Source organism: Oryx dammah, unplaced genomic scaffold (assembly GCF_014754425.2).
Source record: "Oryx dammah isolate SB20612 unplaced genomic scaffold, SCBI_Odam_1.1 HiC_scaffold_28, whole genome shotgun sequence".
Taxonomy (NCBI): Eukaryota; Metazoa; Chordata; class Mammalia; order Artiodactyla; family Bovidae; genus Oryx; species Oryx dammah.
Genome location: NW_024070212.1, coordinates 87070782 through 87095365, shown reverse-complemented (window position 1 = coordinate 87095365; position 24584 = coordinate 87070782). Strand labels below are relative to the sequence as shown.

At 45.2% G+C, this 24584-nt stretch overlaps 1 protein-coding gene across 1 annotated transcript in view; it reads right to left on the bottom strand.

Annotated features, from left to right (window-relative positions):
• The window catches only part of C8B (complement C8 beta chain), a 45226-nt gene extending 21501 nt beyond the window's left edge, over positions 1–23725 (bottom strand). The window contains exons 1-6 of the mRNA XM_040231050.1: positions 23548–23725; positions 16510–16666; positions 13255–13396; positions 11169–11310; positions 8183–8315; positions 5022–5219 (exon numbers count right to left, since the gene is read on the bottom strand). Of these exons, the coding sequence (XP_040086984.1) occupies positions 5022–5219; positions 8183–8315; positions 11169–11310; positions 13255–13396; positions 16510–16666; positions 23548–23639 (864 nt within the window). The 5' untranslated portion in view covers positions 23640–23725. The remainder of the gene's footprint in view (positions 1–5021; positions 5220–8182; positions 8316–11168; positions 11311–13254; positions 13397–16509; positions 16667–23547) is intronic.
• Positions 23726–24584: the final 859 nt, after the last annotated feature.

Below are 24584 nucleotides of genomic sequence, written 5' to 3'. Positions count from 1 at the left end.
AAGTCTCTTTTAAAGAGAAAACAATGTTTATTCAGGGAGCTATACACTGCACAGGAAGAGTGTGGGCCATCTTGGAAGGCAAGAGAAGCCATGGGAAAAACACACTCCACAGACAAAGGATGGGCCATCTCAGAAGGTAAGAGGGGGCAGTTGATGCTGTTTAAACTCTGAAGAAAAGGCGCTTGAGAAAGAGTAAAAGTGAGGCTTTAGGAAGGCTGGACACTGCAGTGCATGCCAAGGGTCAGCAGACCACAGCCTGCACACAGGATCTGGTATTTGGTTTTGCAATCCAGTTTCATTGCAGTACATCCATGCCCAGATATCTGTTCATTGTTCATCACTGCTGTCAGCCTATGACGGCAGAGCTCTGTGGTTGCTACAGAGACCCTGAAGCCTTGCAAAGCCTGAAATATTTACTCTCTGGCCCCGTAGAGAACAAGTCTGGTGACCCCTGGTGTGTGGAAGAGGCTGAAAGATGGCCATGCTAGATGAAGGGCAAACATCCAGGGATGTTAATACAACCCGAGATGAGGTGTTCCTACACTGTGGTGAAGGCTGAGGAAAAGGTGAATGAGTAAGAAATGCACATTCCTCCCGCATCTTGAAACTCTTAGCCAGCTTGACCTGTCAGCTCTATAAGTCATGCCACCTCTGTTCCCTGCCCTGCTCACCCACCCTAGTCCTGCCACAGCCATCCATGACTGCTTCTTCCTCATCTTTCCAACTCTGCAGCTGCTAGATGCTCTGTTCATGGTCTTTCTAAATATTTTAGGTTTCCTCTTCTGCTTGGGTTATGACAAAAGCTTTCCCACTGATCTCCCTTCTCCCTCTAGCTGCCTTCAGTGCTCCAATCAGAGCTGATGTCCTAAAACTGTTAATACCATTAAATGCCACTCTGGGCTTAAGACAAAACCCAGCATCAGTCTCTCCATTGCCCAAGAATAAAATCATCTCCATTACTTGGAATGTAAGCATGTCACAATCTGTCCTCCTGGCTTCAACTTTTACAACCATGAAATTCACCCTCTACCACAGTGTATTTTTCTCTAACACCTACATTGTACCTCAATATCCATCTAGCACATTACTTTTCCCCACATCTGTCATTCTTTCTCATAATATAATTTTGCACATGTTCCTTCTGCCAGACATGCTCTTCCCTCTCTTTTCTGCCTGGCACACACCTTCTCATTTTAAACATTTCTGCTTAGCTGTGCTTTCTATGTGATGGCACCCTTGAATTTCCCTGACATCCACCTCCCAGGACTGCATTGCATGTTGCTTATATTTCCTTTATAGAATAAGCCATGCTGTATTGGGCTTTCCTGGTGGCTCAACAGTAAAGAATTGACCAGCAATGCAGGAGCCACAGGAGACATGGGTTCAATCCCTGGGTCGGGAAGATCCCCTGAAGGAGGGCATGGCAACCCACTCCAGTATTCTTGCCTGGAGAATATCATGAACAGAGGAGGCTGGTGGGCTACAATCCATGGAGCTGCAAAGAGTCAGACACAACTGAAGCGACTTAGTGCACACACATACACTTGCTGCATTACAACTGATGTCAAAATCAGGACCATTATCTGAGCACATGTTTGTGCTCCCACCAGACTGTGAACTTGAAGGCAAGAACTGTGCTATACTTGTCTCTAGGTTCCAAGTACCTAGATTAGTACCTAGCATGAAGTAACATTATGTAACTGGCTGTTTAAATTAGGGAGCTGGGAGGGAAGGGGAGAGAGACGGAGAAAGAAAAGGAGACAAGGATGGTACCCCTCTCTTTCCCTCCTAATAAGACAAGTTCCTTTATAATCAGTCCTGTCCTTCATCACTATATTTCAGTCTTGAGCACCACTTACCAAGTGCCATCCTGAACCTAAAGATGGAAGAAACAGCCTCTGTGCCCAAGCTGCTCACAGCCAAGAAGATGAAGAAAAACAAGCAGGGACGATTACAGTCTAATTCATGGTTATGGCTCATTTTCTGCTGGTTGGCAATTTGGCAGCAGAACTTAAGCCCCTCACCATTCCTTTTTTCTCACATAAATCACTGAGACTTTTAATTTCCTCCATGTTCCTCTCAGATTAGTTTTCTACAACATCACGCCATGTGGCAAACTCTCAGTGACCAGGGAATAAATACACCTAGTCCTTTCTGGAATCCAAGGCCTCTTGTCACCTTACTTCCCATTCCAACTGCTCCCCTTCCATTAAGTCATGCGCTTTGACCTTCACCTTAGAGGCAACAGGAAACAGGTGATATGATCAGGTTAGTATCAGAAAAGCATTTTTCTGGCAGCACATCCATTTGAAGGGGCAAATTGAAAGACAGGAGTCTCATTAGGAGGGCTGGAGCCAGAGGTGAAAGGGCCTAGGCTAGTGAAGATGTGATCAGAGTTTGATTAAGAAATATTGGATAGCCATAACTTAGTAAAGAATCTGCCTGCAATGCAGAAGACCCAGGTTCGATTCCTGGGTCAGAATGATCCCCTGGAGAAGGAAACAGCAATTCACTCTAGTATTCTTGCTTGGGTAATCCCACGGACAGAGGAGTCTGGTGGGCTATAGTCCATGGGGTTACAAGAGTGTCTGATATGACGTAGTGACTAAACCACCACCACCAAGACGTGGAAACAACCTAATGTCCATCAACAGATAAATGGACAGAGAAGACATTGCACATATACAATGGGCTGCTTCAGCCAGAAAGAGAACAAAATAACGCCATTTGCAGCAACATGGTTGAGCCTAGAGACTGTCATACTAAGTGAAGTAAGTCAAACAGAGAAAGGCAAGTACCATAGAATATCACTTACATGTGAAATTTAATATATATATGTATATATATACACCCCTGAACCACTTTTTGCTAGAGCAGAAATTAATACAACATTGTAAATCAACTAGACTTCAATTTAAAAAATGAAGAAATATTGATGAGTGAAAGATCTGGTGGGCTTCCCAGGTGGCGCTAGTGGTAAAGAAACTGCCTGTCACTGCAGGAGACATAGAGACATGGGTTCAATCCCTGGATCAGAAAGATCCCCTGGTGGAGGGTATGGCAATCCACCAGTATTCTTGCCTGGAGAATCCCATGGACAGAGGAGGCTGGCGGGCTATGGTCCATAGGATCGCAAAGAGTCAGACACGACTGAAGTGACTTAGCACAAGCCACAAGCCACACGTGGGAATAAAGAGAAAAGAGAACCAAATACGACTCAGATATTCTTAGCCTGGAAAGGCAGAAGGAAAAGAATGCTATTTAACATAGAGAGCTTGGGAAGAGGAACTTGCTTTGGAGTGTCCACAAGGCATCTGGGTAATGATACCCAGAAGAGAGTGTGGTGCAGGTCTGAGCTTCCCAGAAAGGGCAGAACTGGTGGTAAAGGCCCTGGTAGAGGAGCAGGGTGAGTAGAAAAGGACACTTGGGGTGGGTGGCTATAGAGGAAGAAGAAAAGATGAACAAAAATTAAATAGAGAACAAGTGGGGCTGTTAGAAACCAGGAAGAAAACTAACTGATAAGGAGCAGAAAGCAGCCATGGGAATAGGAATGTGACTCCATCAACAGCTCCAAGAAGTTGGAGATGAGGTCTTGGATAACATTCTGGAAAGGAATTTCAGCTGAAGGTTTAGAATAGAAGTCAAGTAGCTGGGAGTCGAAGTCTCCAGAAATAATTTAGTTTTGGCAAAACTATGCTCCTTAGTTTAATAAAAACCAAGTGAAAAGTTTATTAGTAAATAAGAGTAAAAAAAATAAGAAAAGAAAATGAGAGTACACAGAGAACTATATTCGATATCCTATGACAAACCATAATGGGAAAGAATGTATATATATGTATAACTGAATCACTTGGCTGCAACAGAAATTAGCACATTGTGAATCAACTGTACTCCAATAAAATTAAAACAATTTAAAAATAAACATTTCAGTTCAGTTGCTCAGTTGTGTCCGACTCCTTGCAACCCCATGAATCACAGCACGCCAGGCCTTCCTGTCCATCACCATCTCCCAGAGTTCACTCAAACTCAAGTCCATTGAGTCAGTGATGCCATCCAGCTATCTCATCCTCTGTTGTCCCCTTCTCCTCCTGCCCACAATCCCTCCCATCATGAGGTGGCCAAAGTACTGGAGTTTCAGCTTTAGCATCATTCCTTCCAAAGAACACCCAGGGCTGATCTCCTTTAGGATGGACTGGTTGGATATCCTTGCAGTCCAAGGGACTCTCAAGAGTCTTCTCCAACACCACAGTTCAAAAGCATCAATTCTTTGGTGCTCAGCCTTCTTCACAGTCCAATTCTCAAATCTATACATGACCACAGGAAAAACCATAGCCTTGACTAGACGGACCTTAGTCAGCAAAGCAATGTCTTCGCTTTTGAATATACTATCTAGGTTGGTCATAACTTTTCTTCCAAGGAGTAAGCATCTTTTAATTTCATGGCTGCAGTCATCATCTGCAGTGATTTTGGAGCCCCCCAAAATAAAGTCTGACACTGTTTCCACTGTTTCCCCATCTATTTCCCATGAAGTGATGGGACCAGATGCCATGATCTTCGTTTTCTGAATGTTGAGCTTTAAGCCAACTTTTTCACTCTCCTCTTTCACTTTCATCAAGAGGCTTTTTAGTTCCTCTTCACTTTCTGCCATGAGGGTGGTGTCATCTGCATATCTGAGGTTATTGATATTTCTCCCGGCAATCTTGATTCCAGCTTGTGTTTCTTCCAGCCCAGCATTTCTCATGATGTACTCTGCATATAAGTTAAATAAGCAGGGTGACAATATACAGCCTTGACGGACTCCTTTTAAAAAAGTAAAGTAAATAATTATAGAAGGCCACCACTGGCTGGTCTTTCTGAAAAGTAAAGTTAATATAAGACCAAGGTATTTTTTGTGAAAAGCTTTTCAATGTAACAAATATAATTGGTTGTCAGGACTAACAGCAATACAGTATATAGACATCCATGGATATGAAAATTCAAATGAATACATAGGAATGGAAAAGCAAGCAAAGGGTACCTACCGTATGAGAGAATCGTTTGATCCTGCTAATAAAATGTTGGCCAATATTACTCGTGCTGCTATAGCCAAGTTCAAATATTCCAGAAATTTTGAAACCCAAGCTGAAACTAGACTTGCTAATTGCCGTCCCTGTGACATTATGTTCGAAATCTGAGTACGATTCATATTCTGTCAACGTAAATTCAGATTTGCCTCGGGTCTGAAGGAAGAAAAAAATGAATGTTCCGTATGTCATTTGACTCACATCAGTTCAATTCAACTCAACAGGCACACACCATATTCTTAATATGTTGCAGGTGCTAAACTAAGTACATTGGGTGCAAAAATCTCAGAGGCACCCATATCTCCACCCCCAGGGCTCTTGATCCAGCAGGAGAAACAGATGAGCCCAACACGGTGAGCTGACACTCAGAGGTGGGTGCTTGATTTGGGTTTCAATGGGCAGAAATGCAGGAGAACATTCTAGGCTGTGGACTTGGGTGCAGGCAGAAATGTGAAGGTAGAAGAGGGCAGGGTGGGGCCAGAAACTGCAGGGGGTTGAAAATGCGAGTGTGGTTGGACCAGAAGATACAAGAGAGAGAAGCCAAGGGGCTCAGGAGAGAGTGGGCTGGCATCCAGATACTGGGGCTTTGGGATGACTTGCTGAAAAGCCAATAGAGGAAGTGGCTGAGCACCAGGAAACTCAGGACAGAATAGCGGTTGGGTTGGAAGGGATGGATTTGGGGTCAGAGGCAAACCGGTGCAGAGGAGGAGCTCAGTGACAGCTCATGAGGGGCTGGTGAAAGGTCTTGGGATACGGCATGGGGGTGGGAAGATGAAGGGACAGAACAGCAGAAAGCCTTTGTGAACTTAGAGGAGCTGTTTGCTTGAAAATTGGTGCTCGTGGTGCTGTGCACAGGGAAATATCTAGGGTGCTGCCTCGGTGGCCCCCAAGTGACCAGCCCCAAATTGTCTCCATCCCCATCCCACTGGCTTCCGGATGCTTGCAGTCCCCCATAACACCTCAGTTTCTGAGGAAGAAAAGCAGATGTGATTCCAAAAACATGGTCTGGAGTGAGACGCCTGAGGTGGAGTGCACCATTTTCTCACTGGGTAACCCTGGACTTTGGGCTTAACCTCTCTTTTCTTCCTGTATAAAATGGAAACAGTAACAGTTCCTGCCAGTGGGGCTTGTTCTGGGGGTTGAGTCTATGTGGGTAAAACACTGCACAGTGCCTGCCACGTGCTCCAAAAACAGTTACAGAGAGAGGAGACCCCGAGATACTTAGCCGGCCTGGGTTACCAGGAGGAGAGAAACGTCTGCTCTGAGATTCTCCTTTGAAAGTGGAGGCCATGTATGGCAAAACCACTATAATATGGTAAAGTAATTAGCCTTCAATTAAAATAAATAAATTTATATTAAAAAATAGAGATACCAAAAAAAAAGTGGAGGCCAGAGGGATGGTGCTGGTCAACATGGGGGAGGGTGTATCTGTCCCAAGACTAATTTTGTAATTTTTAGCCAATATCTGCGTGGGAGTGTGAAGGGGACCAGGAAGGAAGAGAAAGGAGAGGTAGCAGCTTAACATTCAGGACTATACCCTTTTATTTTATTTTAAAATTTTTATTTATTTATGTATTTATTTGGCTGCACCAGGTCTTAGTTGCAGCTTATGTGGTCTAGTTCCCTGACCAGGGATTGAACCCAGGCCTCCTACATTGGAAATGCAAGAGTTTTAGCCTTTGGACCACCAGGGAAATCCTAGGACTGCATAATTTTAGACATGAAAACTGTCAACCTGGTCATCCAGTCCAGTCCTCTCATTTTACAGATGAGGAAACAGGTCCAGGACAGAGCAAGAATTTAGCCTAAAGTACAACGGGGTCCTGGGGTACAGCGAGGCCTGGCACCCAGCTCTTCCCCCTGTCTTATATATGCATTATGCAGTGACATCGTCTACTCTGAACCCCACTCCCTGTGAGATTGCTTTTACGTCTCTGTTTTAATAACACAGGCTTATCTTGGTAGAACATTTTATAACTTACAGAAATGCTTAGAACAATGCCTGATTCTAATAGGCAAGGATTTGATAATAAGAGAAGTTGATTCCTGTTGTCCGGCTGTCTCTGGATGCTAGGATTCTTGCATGTCTGTCGTGATGTCTCCAGTATCACCCACCATCTGGGATATCTACATTTTTGCCACTCAACTGACTACGTTCATGCAAATCATTGACTGACCAGTGATTCCAGTCACGAGGTTAAGTTGCTTGGGTCACTTCCTACCCGACCGATATAATTCTTCAGGGCTCAGACGATAAAGGATCCGCCTGCAATGCAGGAGACCCAGGTTCGATCCCTGGGTCAGAAGTTCCCCTGAAGAAGGGAATGGCAACCCACTCCAGTATTCTTGCCTGGAGAATTCCATGGACAGAGGAGCCTGGCAGGCTATAGTTCATAGGGTCGCAAAAGAGTGGGACACAACTAAGCAACTAGCACACACACACACACACAACGTCTGGATGAACTCTGGAAGTCTAGCTAGCAAGTCCCAGCTGTGATACCACTGTTTATATATGAAAGTCTATGAAATTTATCAAAGGAAAAATAAAGGACCTACAGTGTCTGTATTTGCCTTTGATCCAAATGTGAAAGTGAAGCTACCAGTTATAAATCAGAAAGCAAAAATAGCCTTTTTTCATTTTAAAACAACAGTTAACACTTCCTGAGGCTCACAATTAAACCAGGTATTGTGTGTGCTAAGCATTTACACTCACTTATCCCCTCTATGCAGGTAGAACCTTTAAAATCCCAATTTAAAGATAGGAAAATGGAGGCTCAGGGTATATAAGATGACATAGATGGTAAGTTGCAAAGTCATCTGAGACTCTAAATCCTAAGCTGTGCTTGTCTCTTTATGGCAGTTTTTGATATTGTCGTTGGTATAATTATGCTACCACATATCTGCACTGCCTCTACTATACATCGTAGGTTGCCCTCACCGCTGTGTCTGGAGGAAGCCACCACCCATTTTACCTATGAAGAATTGAAGCTCAGAGAGAAAAGGCGATGCGTCTGAGCTGGCCCAGCAGGGGACTGCTGACCAGGTCCGGACCCATGCTTCTGGCTCCTCTGCCAGTGTCCCTGCCATGGCCCTGTAGTGGCTTCCTGGCTGGCACATACCTGTGGAATGAAGTTCTCCACGTTGTATGGCTTCCGAAACCTCGTGTTGAGAATGTAATGTGGGGAGCACACACCGGCGTAATATCTATGATCTAGAACTGGGCCCTCCAAGTTGTTTGTGAACAAATTAATCCTGCAGGGAAGAGGCAGAAAAGGGGGTGAGGTGAGGATATAATCCCAACTGGTGGACCTGCTAAAGGACACCCAAATTCCTGGGCACAGCACACATGGCCCTCAGTATCTGTTGTGGCTTTATCCCCTGCCACTTCCAGCCACAACCGCAAAGCCAGTCCCCTATTACACAGAGGTGGTCTCCCTCCAGTCTGTTTTGCTCCTTCTCTTCTTGGTAAGGGCTGTTCCCTATGCCTAAATACCCTTCCAGCCACTCATCACTTGCTTAGTTGCTCAGTTGTGTCCGACTCTTTGTGACCCCAAGGACTGTATACCACCAGGCTCCTCTGACCATGGGATTTATTGGGCAAGAATACTGGAGTGGGTTACCATGCCCTCCTCCAGATCTTCCTGACCCAGGGATCGAACCTGATTCTCCCTGCATTGGCAGGAGGATTCTTTACCACTGAGCTGCCAGGGAAGCCATACTCACTGCTTTATCTCTTACTCATCTTTCTAGACTAAGTTCTTTTGTTATACTGAGCTTCAAGGAGATCCAACCAGTCCATTCTAAAAGAGATCAGTCCTGGGTGTTCATTGGAAGGACTGATGCTGAAGCTGAAACTCAGCATCAGTTTTGGCCACCTCATGCGAAGAGTTTGACTCATTGGAAAAGACTCTGATGCTGGGAGGGATTAGGGGTAGAAGGAGAAGGGGATGACAGGATGAGATGGCTGGATGGCATCACCGACTCGATGGACACGAGTTTGAGTGAACTCCGGGAGTTGGTGATGGACAGGGAGGCCTGGTGTGCTGTGATTCATGGGGTCGCAAAGAGTTGGACACAACTGAGCGACTGAACTGAACTGAACTGAACTAAGCTACGGTAGAGGCCTTTACTAGATCCCATGCTTGCCCCATTCACACATTTATTGTTCTGCACCTACTGTAGTTACCTTAGAAGAATAGTCTACATGGGAGGTGATGAGCCAATGTGCTGGCATTCACGAGTTATGTAACCTCAGGCATAGCAGTTAGCCTCTGTACCTAGGTCTCCTTATCTATAAAATGAGAACAAAGAAAATTCTATCTCTTGGAGTGCCTGTGAGGATTACATGTATCCATATTTACTAAGTTCTTAGAACATGGCTTGGTCTGCGATAAAGGCTTATTATTATTTACGTGTCTGTCATCTCCCCAAGATTCTGTGCTCCTTAGAGATGGTGGTTTCCCTTTAAATTTCTGTATGCTTCCCATCACAAGACACTAAATTAATTCCAATTTACTGAGTTTCTAACTGGAAACAGGCACAGTCATGGATGGCTCAGGACATCACCTTATGTAGTGTCCTCAAAGCCCTGAGTAGTAGATGTCATTATGTCCGTTTAGAAAGGATGAAAATCTCATCTCTACCTCAACATTATTTTCTGACCACCTCCTAAGGCAAGCCTCCATTTCCTGACCTACTTTGACTATGACTGACAGCTCTGTTTCTTTTGTTAAAAGGAGTTCTGTCTCCTTTCAGCTTCTGCCTATTGGTCTGCTCTGCTCCTACCAGAATCATTTCAGGCTGTCTTTCCTGTGATAGGGTTTCATGTAGCATAATAATGTATATTCATTGATTTTCTTTAATACCATAATAATCATTTACACATGTTGGTTCAATGAATCCATAGGTATTACTACTATACTCATTTACCAGATGAAGAAAGTAAGACACAGAGAGGGCAACTGACCTGCCTAGCAGCTGGTGGGGCCAGGACTCAAAGTCTGAGCATCTAAGTCTAGTCAAGAGCAGAGTCCGCTTTCTCCCCACCATGTATCTTGCCTCTCATGTGTTAGTTTATTACCACGGCATTAGCTTATTTATCCCTCACAGACCTGAAAAGAAGGGTATGACTGACTTCTGTCTACAAATGACAAAACTAAGGCACAAAGCCGTCCTTCTGCCCCTCTTGCAGGGTCCAGCTGGCTTCTGCTGCTGGCTCTGTCTGCCCACTCTGTCACCCTCTTTGACCTGTGAACCCCCAGGAGCTCTAACTTCCCAGACCTCAGTTTCCTCATCAAGGAGATAGGGCTTACCATCACTAGTGTCTGAGGCCGTCCTGGGAGGAGGTCTTTCCCACATGAGGAGGCTGTGTCTCTAACAGCAACCTTTCAGGATGGAGAGCTGATGTTTGCTTAGGAAGAAGGAGAATGCCATCCACGGCCTCTCTGCTTCCCACACTATGTCACATACGCTGATTTGTGAGGGGAGGCCCTGACTTTTCCCCTGGAGGCTGAGAGGCTGCACAGCGCAGCAAGAAAGGAGGCTGAGTGCCAGGCCAGTCAGCCCTTTTGATCTCTCACCTCCCTGGAGGATTTAACCAACTGAGAGCCCCCAGACTAACTGCACACAGGCTGCCGGCAGAGCCACGCTGGAAATGCACTCCTGCACTGGCCAGTCACTTAGTGGCCTTTGCTCTGAGCCAGCCTCTCTGCTGAGGCCTCGGGATAGAGAAACAGATAAAGCTCCCTGGCGGTTGTCAATAGCATTCAAAGGTAATGCTTAGAAAGTAACTGACATGGTCACAGAGCCGCCATCAAATAACCCTTCCCTCAGCCCTCGTGTGGGGCTGCTATGGCACCCCCCCCACCACAGCTCTCTCTTCAGTGCTCCCTCCCTGCAGTCACATCTGGTCCATCTGGCCACGGCACGTGCTCCCAGAGCCTCCAGGTCTGTCATCACGAAGCAGCTGCGAGCATCTGCTAACACACCAGCCTTTTCCAGAAAGGAACAGAGGAGCTACTCTGTCTACCGTTCCCTCCCTCTCTTCTCCAGATCACATTTACTTATATGTTCTTCCCACTCCACAACAGAAAGAAGGTAACTTACCCACTGGCCAGCCTGCCAATGGCCCAGTATTGCTCCATTTCCTGCTGACATTTTTTATATATCTTTCTACAGTTCGCCTCATCTGACTGGTCTCCACAGTCATTGTCCCCATTGCAAAGAAGTCTTCGGTTTATGCACCTCCCTGGGAAGGAGAAATGGGGTTACCCACAGGTCGAGGCAGGATGGGGTGGGGGGGTTCACATGGCTTGAGACCCACCATGACCCAGATTCTTGGCTGCAACTTTACAGCTCTGTTTGCATTAGTCCTCATATACTTGGGGGGTGAGTGGTCATGGAATTCACTGTTTACTCCCCGCCAGAAGCCAGTGTTGTATTTCTGAATGCTCTTGAGGGCAGATTTGCCACACAGACCGGAAGGAAGGCTGGACTCCTCTGCTTGGGACTGGAGAGAGGAGGTGGGTTCAGAGGGTCCTGCAACAGTACCTGCTGTGGCACCTTGCAGGAGTTTCCTGACTCCCTGTCTCAATGTACTCATCTGTAAAGTAGGGACACCATCATACTTACTCCCAAAGGTCGCTGGGGATTCAAACAAATAAATGCAACAGTACCGACTCATGGTAAGAGCTGGATAAGTGTTGTTATTACTATTATTAGTGCTTTGACGGTCCAAATGCACACTGCTGGTAAGTACTGGCAGGAGGATTGGAAGCTGTAGCTTTCACACAAACTCACCCCATTAAATGGCACTGCCTTCAACATCAGAGCCATCCAGACTAGTAGATATTAAAAATATTTAGACTGTATATTTAAAGTTATTTGAGGCACCTCCACTTCCTTGAAACTCTTTTCCCCATTGATTTGACTTCCTTTCTTATTTGCATATCTTTTGGGTGTAAAGCCCATAAAACAGGTGGCCATTTTTACTGAAGCATGTCTGTTCATTTTAAACCAATGTTCTTTGGGTATTAAAGGCAGAAAAGTAACAATCTGGTCTTCAAATGTTTGTTACAAGACATTTAAACTAAAGCTGGCCTGAATAACCATTATTGGCTTTGGTCAGAATCATGGAACACCAGTCATAATGAGTCCATGGATACATGTAAACATCTTTCAGATTTACTAGATGGAGCTCTGCGTTTGCAATAATGCCTAGAAATTGCTCTAAGAATCCCTAATTCTTTCTGTAAAGATACTAAAGCACAGTTCACAAAGTTGTGGCAAATGTAGAGAGTTATAAGTTGCATCTAGGTAATCTGGGTCAAAATACTCTCATTTTTGCTGGAGCCTTCGAGAAAAAGAGTCAGGTTTTCTTGAATTAGTTAAAGGAATTAATTGAAAAGAAAGTGTTTACTGAGTTCTGCAGCTCAAAATAATTCATTGTGTGCTCCTTCCTTCCTTCCCTCTGTCTGCCCATCCATCAGTCCTTCCTTTTTTCCTTCCTTCTTTGAATCAAAAATATTTCAAAGACTATCTCATGCATTAGGGGTATGCTTAAACTTGGTGATAGAGAAATGCAGGGACTATCTCACCAAAGTTTTCAGAGACAAATGATGCTACCACCTGTTTGAACTGTTGCAGAGTGTGGCTACATTGTATTTAGCCCCAAACCTCTGAGAAAGCCAGCAGAGCTCATGGTCTGTAAGGACCTCTTATACCCACTGTGTTACTTGATGCTTATAGCAAACTTATAAGGTATTAATATCACTTCTGACTTTCTGTGTAGACAACCAACATGAAGAAAGGTTCAAATGACTTCTTCTAAATTACAAAGTCAAAATAAAATTTGACTTAGGATTTCTGATTCCAGCACACAGAATTTTGGTGTCCTTAATGTCAGTGAATGTAATTTGCATTTCCAAATGCCTAATTGTATCTCCTCCACTTACCTCTTAAGTGTTGTGGGTGAGTAACTTCTCCAAGTCTCAATTTCTCAATTAGTAAAATGGGGGTAATATTAACACCTACATGGTAAGGTTGTTTTTATGAAATAATATGTGTAAAAAGAGGTCAAGGAGGACAAGGAGGCCTCCTGGCCTGACACAGGACTTTGATCTTGAGCTCCCATCATCACATGCCATCACCTCGCTTGATACCCATCCCTTCCCACTGCTGTGTCCCTTTATACCTGTCTGCGCACACACAAAGCCTTCACATCGCACTTGACTTCTGCATGGTCTGTTAGAAACACAGTCTTCAACTTCCTTGTCGGAGAAGCTGCATGGTTCCCCATGGAACTGAGAGGGCCGGATCAAGTAGGCATGTCTGTACTATAGCAGAGAGGAGCAAGGTGAGACAAAGCCAGAGCCTCAGGGACATGGGGAGCAGAGGGCACACTTAAAGATCTATATTGCCACTGGCTGATTGCCTATTTCAAATAGCCTGGGAACTCTCTGAGGGCAGGGACTTTATCTTCAATCTCTGTATCACAGTGATCAATACAGGTTTGTTGAATGTGGGGAAAGCATGGACTTTCGAGTCAAAGGTAGTAAGTGAATTGATGGGGCCAGTTCAGTCTTTCAGCTTGATTAATCCAATGGCTTGATTCAAGTATTCTCATTTACTAAGTAGCTTAAAAGGCAGAAGTATCCACTTTGGAGCCACTGACTCTGTTACTTTCTAGTTATGTGATACTGGGTAAGTTACTTAAGCACTGTGATCTCAACTTACTAATCTGTAAAACGGGGATAATTATGTACAGCTATGTAGTTTCAATTATATATGAAATCTCATTATGTTGTCTGGTACAGAATAGGCATTCAATTTCTTCTGCTTACTTTTCTTTTGAATGATTAATAATTTTAGCAGTAAATATTTCTCTGTCTCTACTTTCCTGTTTGCTTATTTCAGAAATATTGACTGGATTTCCAAAATATTGATTCAGCTACACAATGCTGGAAAACCCTGGGTGCTTTTGACGCTTGTTTGTGTTTGATCCTAATCATGTCCTGTGGACTGTCTTCAAGGAGGTCACAGCTGCTGGTGGTGGTCATGATGGCAAGCACAGGCAGTGGCAACCCAGCAAGAGGGGAGCCGCGGCGGGGTCAGGACAGAGTGCTCATAAACACAGAGGGGAGGCCTCGGCGCAGACTTAGGAGACACAGAAGCGCATCTGAGCTGAGCCCCGAAGAGTGAGGAGACACGCCAGGCAAGCGTGGAATGCTGGCATGAGGAGGGGAGAGAAGGGCAATCCGGATGGAGGGAATTGTTGTGCCAGACCCGAGAGGCTAGAGAGCATGTGCCTTATTCCAGGAAACAAGAAATCCATCCTGGCTGGAGAGAAGAGTTAGAGGGAGAGTGAGAAGAGACCGAGGGACACGGAGCCAGGAGCAGCTAAGGCAGGCCCTCCTGGGCCCTAATAAGGTTGCATTTAGTACTTCATGGTGCAATGAGAGGCCACTGCAGGGGAAGGAAATGATCAGATGTGGGTGACTTCCAAATGCTAGCTGCAGTCAAGATTTTGGACTTCCCTGGTGGCTCAGATGGTAAAGTGTCTGTCTACAATGCGGGAGACCCGGGTTTGATCCCTGGGTCAGGAAGATCCTCTGGAGAAGGAAATGGCAATCCACTCCAGTACTATTGCCTGGAAAATCCCATGGACAGAGGAGCCTGGTACGCTACAGTCCATGGGGTCGCAAAGAGTTGGACACGACTAAGCGACTTCACTTACTTACTTACTAAGGGGAGCAGACCTGATAGCAGTCCCTCTGAAGACTGACACGTTAACAGCCACAGTTATTATGTGCGTGGCATCCGGAAATCCAGAAAAGAAATATAGACAACCATCCACCTCTGCTCTTTGCATTTCTAGAGCGTCTTTCTTCCTAGAATGCGGAGGCTGGCAGGACAGGGATAAGGTCTGCAAAGAAGATACCAGAAGGCTAGCACCAGGCACCAGAGACAAAATGCGTTTGAGGACTGTGGAGATGATAAAGGAAAGACATCTCTCAATCCCTGTTGAAAAAAATGATGTTGAACTCCCAGCCACTGACCCCACAGACATGATGTCCAACTGAGGGAACATGCATAGCAAAGTCTGCGTGTAGAGCTCTGACTGGATGAGTGGATGGATGGATGGCTCACACTGGGTCTTCCTGGTTTATGGTGCAGATGAAGCAATTATCCAAATAACTGGATCAATGTTAATCACGTCAGCAATAAAGCCTGCTTTGGGAACTGAATGTATCTGCTTGGCTCTCCACATTGATGCAATTAAGTGTGTAATTGTCTTGGGCCTATTCCACTGCCTCTTTAGGGTCTTAGCTCATGGCTGCTTTGGTTTCCCAAGGAGCTGGGGAAAGTGAGAACTGTTCTCTATTCTCTGACAAATGTGCTATTCTTAGACCTGGATCCTGCATCAGCCTTTCTGTGACAAGAAAGTGCAAAGAACAAATACCACAGAGACTGTGTGTTTTGACTATTGAACTGGCTAGACAAGAAGCCGATGGCCCAAGTTCAAGATCTGTCTTTACTACTAAGTGAATCCAAGAATTCACTCACCTGCTCTGGGTCTCTGTTGATCTATCTGCCTAATAGAAAAGGTAACAATTATCCTCCCTTACGGAGATTTCAGGAAATGTAACGAGATCAAACACATATTTATGGAGCACCTCAAACATGTTAAACATTGGCCTATACACCAAAGACACAGAATTGAATAAGTTTTTAGGTGCTTGCAGTTTAATGGAAAGGCAAATAAAAGTAAATGATGAGTGTTAGGACACAGCAGGAATAAGGAGCTGTTGCAGTTCATAAAGGAGTGTCTGGCTAAGGGCAAGGGGTGCTGAGAACTCAAGGAAGGCTTCTCAAAAGAGGCGGCCCCTAAGCAAAGTTTCAAATCATGAGTAGGTGTTAGTCAGTGAAGGAAGTGGGAAGGACATTTCAGCCTGAGAACAGAGTATGAAATGGTCAGAAAAACACATGTGTTCTGTGCGCTGGCATGAGGGATGTTCTGTGAAGATGTGGGCCAGGTCTATCTAAGGTGTGGGGGCCTTGAAGACCATGAGTCTGGACTTGATCCTAAGGGCCATGTGTAGGCTTTGGATGTTCAAGCAGGGGAAAGACCAACCAGACTTTCATTTTCAATGGCTCCCCTGGCTGCCCCATGAAAGATGGATTGAAAGAATAAGGCTGGAGGCAGGAAGTCTAATTAGGAAGCTGCTAATGGGAGAAAGGACAGATATGCTTCAAAACAAACCTGAAGGATCAAAGGCAGGATCTGACTGCCCCTTGGAAGCTCAGAGGAATAAAATTCATTCATTAAATCAGCCAACATTTATCAAACTCCTACTATGATCAGTTACTGTCAGTAGTGCATTAACTGATCTTGCTGAGGGATAGGGCTCCTGGAAGCTTAGAGGTCTCCCAAGATCTGGGTACCTACCCTTTTCTTCTGACAGGGATCACATGTGGTCCAGGAGGACCAGCTGGACAGCTCGCAATCAATAGGCAACGGCGTGACATCCACACTCCGCGTCTGTCTAGTCTTGGCAAGGCTCTCATTGACTGCGTTTGACCCAAGAGAGGGTGGCCTTTCACCTCTAAAGGTCATCACAGAGAAGAGAGTGAAGTATCAGAAGGTAATTAAGTCTACATTCCACTGCCTATCCTCCATTCAATAAATATGTATTTGGTCATTTATGCAAGGCTAGCTTCCCTGGTGGCTCAGTGGTAAAGAATCTGCCTGCAATGTGGGAGACCTGGGTTCAATCTCTGGGTTGGGAAGATCCCCTGGAGAAGGGCATGGCAACCCACTCCAGTATTCTTGCCTGGAGAATTCCATGGACAGAGGAGCTTGGCAGGCTACATACAGTCCATGGGGTCTCAAAGAGTTGCACACGACTGAGGGACTAAGGACAGAACATTAGTTTATCAGTCAAGTATCGGTTAACTCATTCAGCAATATTTATGGAACCCTCAGTTATTGCCTCAGATTATGGCTAGCTACAGTCAAAAGAGTATTGAACTCTGAACAGAAGATCGTCCATCAGCAGCTGGGTGATCTTGGTTTGGTTTTTCAGCCCCTGTGTGCTTCATTTTTCTCACCTATATAATGAGAGAACATACCTCATAAGGCTATTTGAAGGATTAAATAAGAAAGTATATGTGAAAGCACTTTATAAGGTCTAAAGTGCTTGAGATATACAGGGATTACAACCACAGCTAGATGTATGACCTCATGCAGTACCGGGGGGCGCGCCCCCCCATCTTAGGGCCTCTGTTTTATCCCCTGGAAAAGGAGAAGTTTGGACTAGGTGGTCTTTAAGTCACCCTCTCATGTTATGAGTCTATGAAACTTTTTCTGAGAATGAATCATTTTCAGGATACTGTGCTCAAGAGGACACAGAAATGTAAGACACAGCCTCGGCTCTGGGACTCACAGTTTGTCTTAGGACGAGAGAAGACAAACATGTCTCCTTCCTTAGCTCTTCCGGACTTTACCAAGGAGGCAGGGTTTTTAAGCATGCAGGATGGATGGTCTGAGTTGAGCTTTAGGACATCACTGTGGCTGCAGCGTGGAAGCTAAATGGAGGCGGGGAAAGCCCAGAGGCAGGATAAGCCGATAGGAGGCTCACGCAATGGTACCAATGAGTGGTGTGAGCCTGAACCACTCTGGCATCCAGGGGATAGAGAGTGGGGGAGACAGACATACGAGATGTTTTTCAGGGGGAATGGACAGAGTGATGGGTAACTGGATGGGGTGTGGATTAGAGAGAGAAAAGGGCCTAGGATGATGCTGGTTTCTAGTTTGGGTGTGTGGTTGGGTGGGTGGGGAAAGCAGGAGCAAAGGAATTTGTTGTGGAAGATGGAGTTGGGGCATGCTGAGTTCCAGGTGCCTGTGGAGCCACTCAATAAATAATTCCTCTGTAGATCTGGAACTCAGGAGCGAGATTTGCACTAGAGATACAGATCTGATCACGAAAAGCTACGGGAAAGGATAAAAATATTCCTGAGAGACACCAGCCAAGACTAAGCCCTGGAGAGACTAGTGTCTGCCAGGCTAGAGGGAAGATAGTACATAGAGGTGAGTGGGGGGTGGGAGAGGTAGGTGCTGCTACACCTGCAGAGCAGTCAGACAACAGGAAACCTGGAATCTGTCTAGAAAATAAGGTAACACTTTTTGCTGAGTCCCTGGCACTCATGGGACATTGAGTAAAACAGGGAAAGAAAGGTCATGTTCTTTAATCTGTGGGTGCCTCCAGTTTCCCCACGTGTAATACGATGGGTATAATTTCTATTTTTCTTCCATTTGAAAAAATGTATACCAGTGTAAAATTCATTGTAATTTGTGTTTCTTTTCAAGGCAAAAAGGGAGAAAAGAAAGAGAAGTAAGATTTGGTGAGCATCCAGGACTTGTCAGGTCCTGCATGAGATATTTCACCCTTGCCATCTCATCTAATCCTGACAGCAATGCTAGAAGGTAGCAACCTCCTAGACAGATGAGGGAAATGGTCAAGAGCCACGTGGTGGTCACACTGGGGTCCGAGCTGAGCTCTGCTCGCCTCTAGTCTCTGTGCTGCATTCATTTCCATCTGCTACCCAGAAAGAACCGGGCCAGCATTCCCTCTACCAGTCCCCTCCATCTCCAGGCAAGGCCTCTCCCATCTGCTTGTCCAAGGCTCAGTCCTTAGGCAGAGCATCACATAATCTCCACTAGCACATTATTCCAGACAAGGTCATTAGCAATACATTCTCACTTGGCAAAAGTCCTAAAAAGAGGATAATATTAACTACAGTGAAATCCATCTCCATGACCATCCCAGAGACCAGCAAAAATCAATTGGCTCGGAAAGTTGAATGTTTAATGAAAGGTCAAAGACTACTGGAAACCACAGGTGGGTTCTTTAAAATGGTTACTTGAGGCAGGACTTGCACAGCAGTGGGGGGCAGGGGGTGGTTTAGAATGTGCTCTTATCTACTAATTTGCCCAAGTGTGACAAAACAACACTGTCTGTGATTTGGCTTCGCCTTAAGTATGTATTTGACAGCGCTGCAGGGTATCCTCTTCCTGCTTCCTTCCACTAAGAAACCGCTACATTGTGTTTTTAGCAACTATCCCCCCAATTCGGGCCACAGTGGAGACTGAGCAGATAAGTAATGTGCACACATGCTATTAAGAGTCACAATTACGTTCTTCTCTGAGATTTCAAAGCCTGTTAATGGGCAAGATGATCACTTATAGAAGGAACTTGGTAAAAAGTATTTATAACCACCAGATCTCTAATTTTTGCACTCAATTTTCATTTCAGAGGTGGCAACATAATGAGGAAACCAGCTGAATAAATAGTCTGTTTGTAAATTACACTGGATGAGATGTGTGTGGTTTATTAGTACTACAAAAGGCAAATCTGAAAGCAAGTGTGTGCATGCTAAGTCTCTTCAGTTGTGTCCCACTCTTTGCTACCCTGTGGACTGTAACCCACCAGGCTCCTCTGCCCATGGGATTCTCCAGGCAAGAATACTGGAGTGGGTTGCCATGCCCTCCTCCAGGGGATCTTCCTGACCCAGGGATCAAACCCTCATCTCTTAAGTCTCCTGCATTGGCAGGTGGGTTCTTTACCACTGGGACCACTTGGAAGCCACCTGCAAGCAAGGCTAGCATTCAATTGCAGCTTTAATTCCTAGGACTAGCATGGACCCAACAGAAGACAGGGGCAGTCAGGACCTCTGTGTATGGCTACTGTAACACGTGCCTTCACACTATGAATTTACAGAGATGAATCAGATGGGTGTTCTGACCAACTGACTTGACTCTGTCATTCAAAATTCTCTGAATGCTTCTAATGTTGAAAAATTAAACATGCCCAGAGAACTACAGAAAAGAAATAATAAACACTCAGGTACTCACAACCCAGGTTGGCAATTGTTAACATTTTGGTATACTTCCTTCTAGTCTTTTTTTTTTTAATAAAAAATAACCTCATAAATTTGATATCTGTGGTTGACACCAGCTCCAGATCCATTTTCCTCTCATATTCTTCAGAGGATACTACAGTCATCAATCGGTGTATATCCTTCCAGGCTTTCAAATGTTTACATACACACATATAGACACAAGATATAGCATTGCTTTTGTGAGCTGCACTCATACGAGGCATAGTATCCTATAACTTGCTTTTGTCAATCAGCATTGTGTTTCCGGGGACTGCCCTGGTGGCCCAGTGGCTAAGGCTCTGTGCTCCCAGTGCAGAGGGCCCGGGTTCAATCCCCAATTAGGGAACTAGATCCCATAAACCATCCCATGACAAAAAGATTCTACGTGCCACAGTGAAGACTAAAGATCCCGTGTGCCACGACTCAGACCCAGTGCAGCCAAACAAAGAAATTTTAAAAAGAAATATTAAAAAGCACTGCATTTCTGGCCCATATATGTTGACTCATAAAGACATCTTGTTCCTTCCTTTTATCTAAATGTTCCGTCATAAGATAGGCATTTAACATTTTCTTTCTGAAGGACATTTACAGTTTCTCACTGTTTTGCAATTGCAAACAATGCAACAGCAAACACCCTTCTACAAGGTGTTGGAATGTATCCCCCTCATAAAGTCTGACAAGAATGAACCTGCCTTTCCTCGAGGTGTGTGGAATGCTGAGGACATAGTTCACTCAGTTCTTGTCTCCTAGTCTTTCTAACAGGAGTCTCTGATCAAAATAAAGATGGATCCATCATGCACGGCAGGATTAGGTCAGCAGTAAATTGCGAGCCATCAGCTTATATAGATGGGGTATGTCAATATATTTTGGCTTTCTGTAGAAATGCCCTGACACAACAACTTTCTTGTCACACACAATTTGTTAGGCAGCTGCATCTCCTTTGCAAATAAAATCCTTCCTCTTTGCTGGAAGGGGCAGCTTCTGGGTGGCAGATTCTCAATTTCTCTTCTCTGTGTCATTTGCTGTTGTAGACATGGAATTTAAAGCCACATCTCAAGGCAGCACATGTGTGGCCCAGAGATAGAGAAATGGCCTTGGAGTCCAGCAAGTCAGATCCACAATGCAGGTGGAGAAAGGATAATGTATTAGCAAGAGGCAGAAAAATACAGGGTCTCTGGAACCAGAAAAAAAAAATGGATTTGAATCCATATTTTGTTACGCATTAAGTGAGGAATCCTGAAATAGTTACATTCTCTCTCCAAACTTCAGTTTCCTTCTCTGTAAACTGTAAATGATAGCACTTAACTCAAATAGCTGTGAGGATTAGACCTAATACATCTAAATGCCTTACACAGAGGAGCAATAAATAAACATAGGTCTGTCTTATGAAGATGGAATGAGTATTTCATCTGACTTGATTATAAGAGTAACTAAAATTGGTAGCCTTTCTTAGCTAATATGAAGGTCTCAGCATTTTCTGTTGCAGAACTGAAGGCTATTCTTCCATTTCATCTAAGGGATTCAAAGACATGCCATGTTCAAGACTGCTCCATGGGAATCACAGGTCGAGGCCGATGCACTGAATCTGGATTCAGTGAAGGGTCTGAGACTCACGAGCTGTGAATGAATCTCCTCCTTTCTGAGGACCCACTTGCTCCTCTACATAGTGTGAATAGGGACAACAGCCATCTCATGACGTCACTGGAGGGTTCAGCAAGGTTCCCCAGCCTGTCAGCTACACTCATCTTACCCCTTCATGTCCTACATCCAAGTGAACTTCCTAACATGGAAGTCTGACTGTGTCAATCCTTCCATGGCTCCCCGCTACTGAGGCAAAAGTTCAAGGTCCTTAGCCAGAGTACTGGTGCCCCCTCCGAGCTCTTTCCAGGATCTGACTCCTGCCGACTCTGACTCGGTCCTGTCTTTGGCAACTCCTCAGCTTAGCCTGCTCCCTGGGTAGCTCAAATGATAGAGTCTGCTGGCAATACGGGAGACCTGAGTTCAATCCCTGGGTTGAAAGATCCTCTGGAGAAGGGCATGGCAACCCACTCCAGTATTCTGGCCTGGAGAATCCCATGGCAGAGGAGCCTGGTGGGCTACTGTCCATGAAGTCACAAAGAGTCGGACACAACTAAGCGACTAACACTACTACTACACCTTGGCCTGGACGTGCACCTGCAGGAACAAGCCAGGCTCTCTCATCTCCACGTGCTTGTCCAGGCTGCTGCTTCTTCCTGGATGCCCCTCACCCTCTCCCATTTGGCAAACACCTACTCCTACAGAAATATTCAGCTCAATCGTCCTCTCTTCTAGAAGCCTCTCCATACTCTGGTAAAGCCAATCGCCCCTTCTTCCCCTGTTTTCCACTTGCTCCTGTACTCTCTCTCGCAACAGTACACCCAGATATGCTCTCATGTTGGTTTTCTCCACGAGAACATGACCCCTTTGTGCCCTATTCATCTCAGCATCCTCAGAGCCTGTGAGAGGTCCCACACAGGGGTCCACATGTGGGTAGGGTTGCTATGACCCCTTTAAACCCTCCATTCCAGACACATTTCCTTGGATCCTGATAAGACACACAAGGAAGGCCTTGGCTGCTTCATTCTTCTCAGGACCAAGTTGAGGTTCTTGGTATCGTAATAGCTAACAGTCATTGAGTGCCCAACGGGTAGTGAAAACTCACTGCCCTGGTCTCGGGTGGTGCCCAGTAGGGGCTGAGTGCTCAGCAGAGCTGACACCAGGGGCCGTCCAATGGGCACCAGGTGCTCCTCCCACGAGAGGCTGTGCGTGCACAGCCTTTATGTGACGAGTGAGAGGAATGACATTAACAGTCCTTCCTCTGATGGGGCGGCTCACAAGGAGCCTGGGACACAAGACAGCTTCAGCTTCTCACTGTAAGGGCAGCAGCTTCTCCTGCACCAGGAAGATCCCCCAGCTGATACGTCACTGGGGCTTCTTTCACTGGGTCCCACCTTGAACTTTCACTCAGATTAAGTTTGAGCTTTCAGCTCAGATAGTTTCTTTAGCCTGTTTTGCACTCAATTAAAAATAACCCTAAAAGATGAAATAAATCAGTTACCACATAATTCCTGTGAATATCTGGAGTGTGTGTGTGTGTGTGTGTGTGTGTGTGAGGGGGGTGGTTTGAGAGCAAAAATTTAGCCTGATGAAGAGGTAGAGTAGGTCACTCTCGTATTAAAATCATTGCTATAATTTGTCTTTTCTTTCTCCATACATAACAGGCCATTTGCTTAAAGAAGTATGCTGAGGCTTTGCTCAGAAAACAGAGCAAGGATCCTATTCTTCTTAGCGTGATAAAATACCTTTAAACATGTCAGTTTCCTACAAGAACTTTTGTTGAAGTTGGTGGCTGGGTTCCACAATAATTTGAAGAGTTGTTGATATGGTGTTATCAGATGCATGTAAATTGTTTCAGGAGATGTTCCTTATTCAATAGGCATGTGACAAGGAGAGAGGGTCAGCATGATGTGGCTTTATATTCCCCATCATATTATTGATTAGGAAGTCATTTGGAACTATCACCTACCTGGAGCTGGGCACACTGAAAGATCCCAGGGCAGCACAGAGAAGAAACAGTTCTGCCGGTACTCTCCAAGCCCATGTCCTGGGGGTCTTCATTTTCCCTCTGTGACAGGAAATCTGACTGCAGCTCCCGGTTCCATGAAGAGTCTACCCAGGGAGTTCTGCCGTCAGCTTCTGTTTCTGGAGAGTAAACAGCTGGGCAAAGTAAACAGAAAGCCACCAGTGACCAGAAACACCTAGACTTTGCACAGACAGAAGACTTATCTGGGACTCCAGACACCAATGAGAATGCTGGAAAGCTTAGATTGTATTCATGGGCAACAGATTCTGGGGTAAGCTGCTGAGAGGACAGGCAGTTAGTGGGGCAATAAGGACTCTGTGCTCTCGGTCCAGACTGCCTGGGTTCAAATCCTTTCTCTGTAACTTACCAGCTTTGGGACCTTGGGCAAGTCACTTCATTTCAGTTTCCTCACTTGGAAAGTGGGGTGGATCAAATAAGTACATATAAGTCAAGTGCTTAGAACAGGCCCATACTGAGCACTCAGACACGTGAGTTATTTTTATGAAGTAGAATACAGGGTCTGGAGGCAGGCTTTGAATTCTGGTTTTCCCCTTTCTAGCTAAATGATTTTAAGAGGCTACAGAGCTTTAGAGCTTGTCTAGGTTCAAGCTGCCAGCTGTGTGACTCTGGGCCAAAGAATAACCTCTCTGGGCCCCAATTTCTTCCTCTACCAAACAGGGATCATAAGAGTGCCCACCTCACAGGACTGTCATGCAAATTAGATAAATCTAAACAGTTAAAGCACTTTGAACAGTGCCTGGCACATGCTGTTTCATCTCTGAGCGAGCTGGTACTTTCTTCCGGTCTCTGTTCCCTCACATGTAAAACTGGGAGGGCCCTGCCTAGTCATCCCTAAGAGTTGGGAGGGGCAGATGAGACACTGAATATAAAAGACTAATTAACCAAATACACACTGTTACTACATAAGTAATGTAGGACTTTATTATATTTAGGGATAAAGAGATGGTTGCCCTAACCTT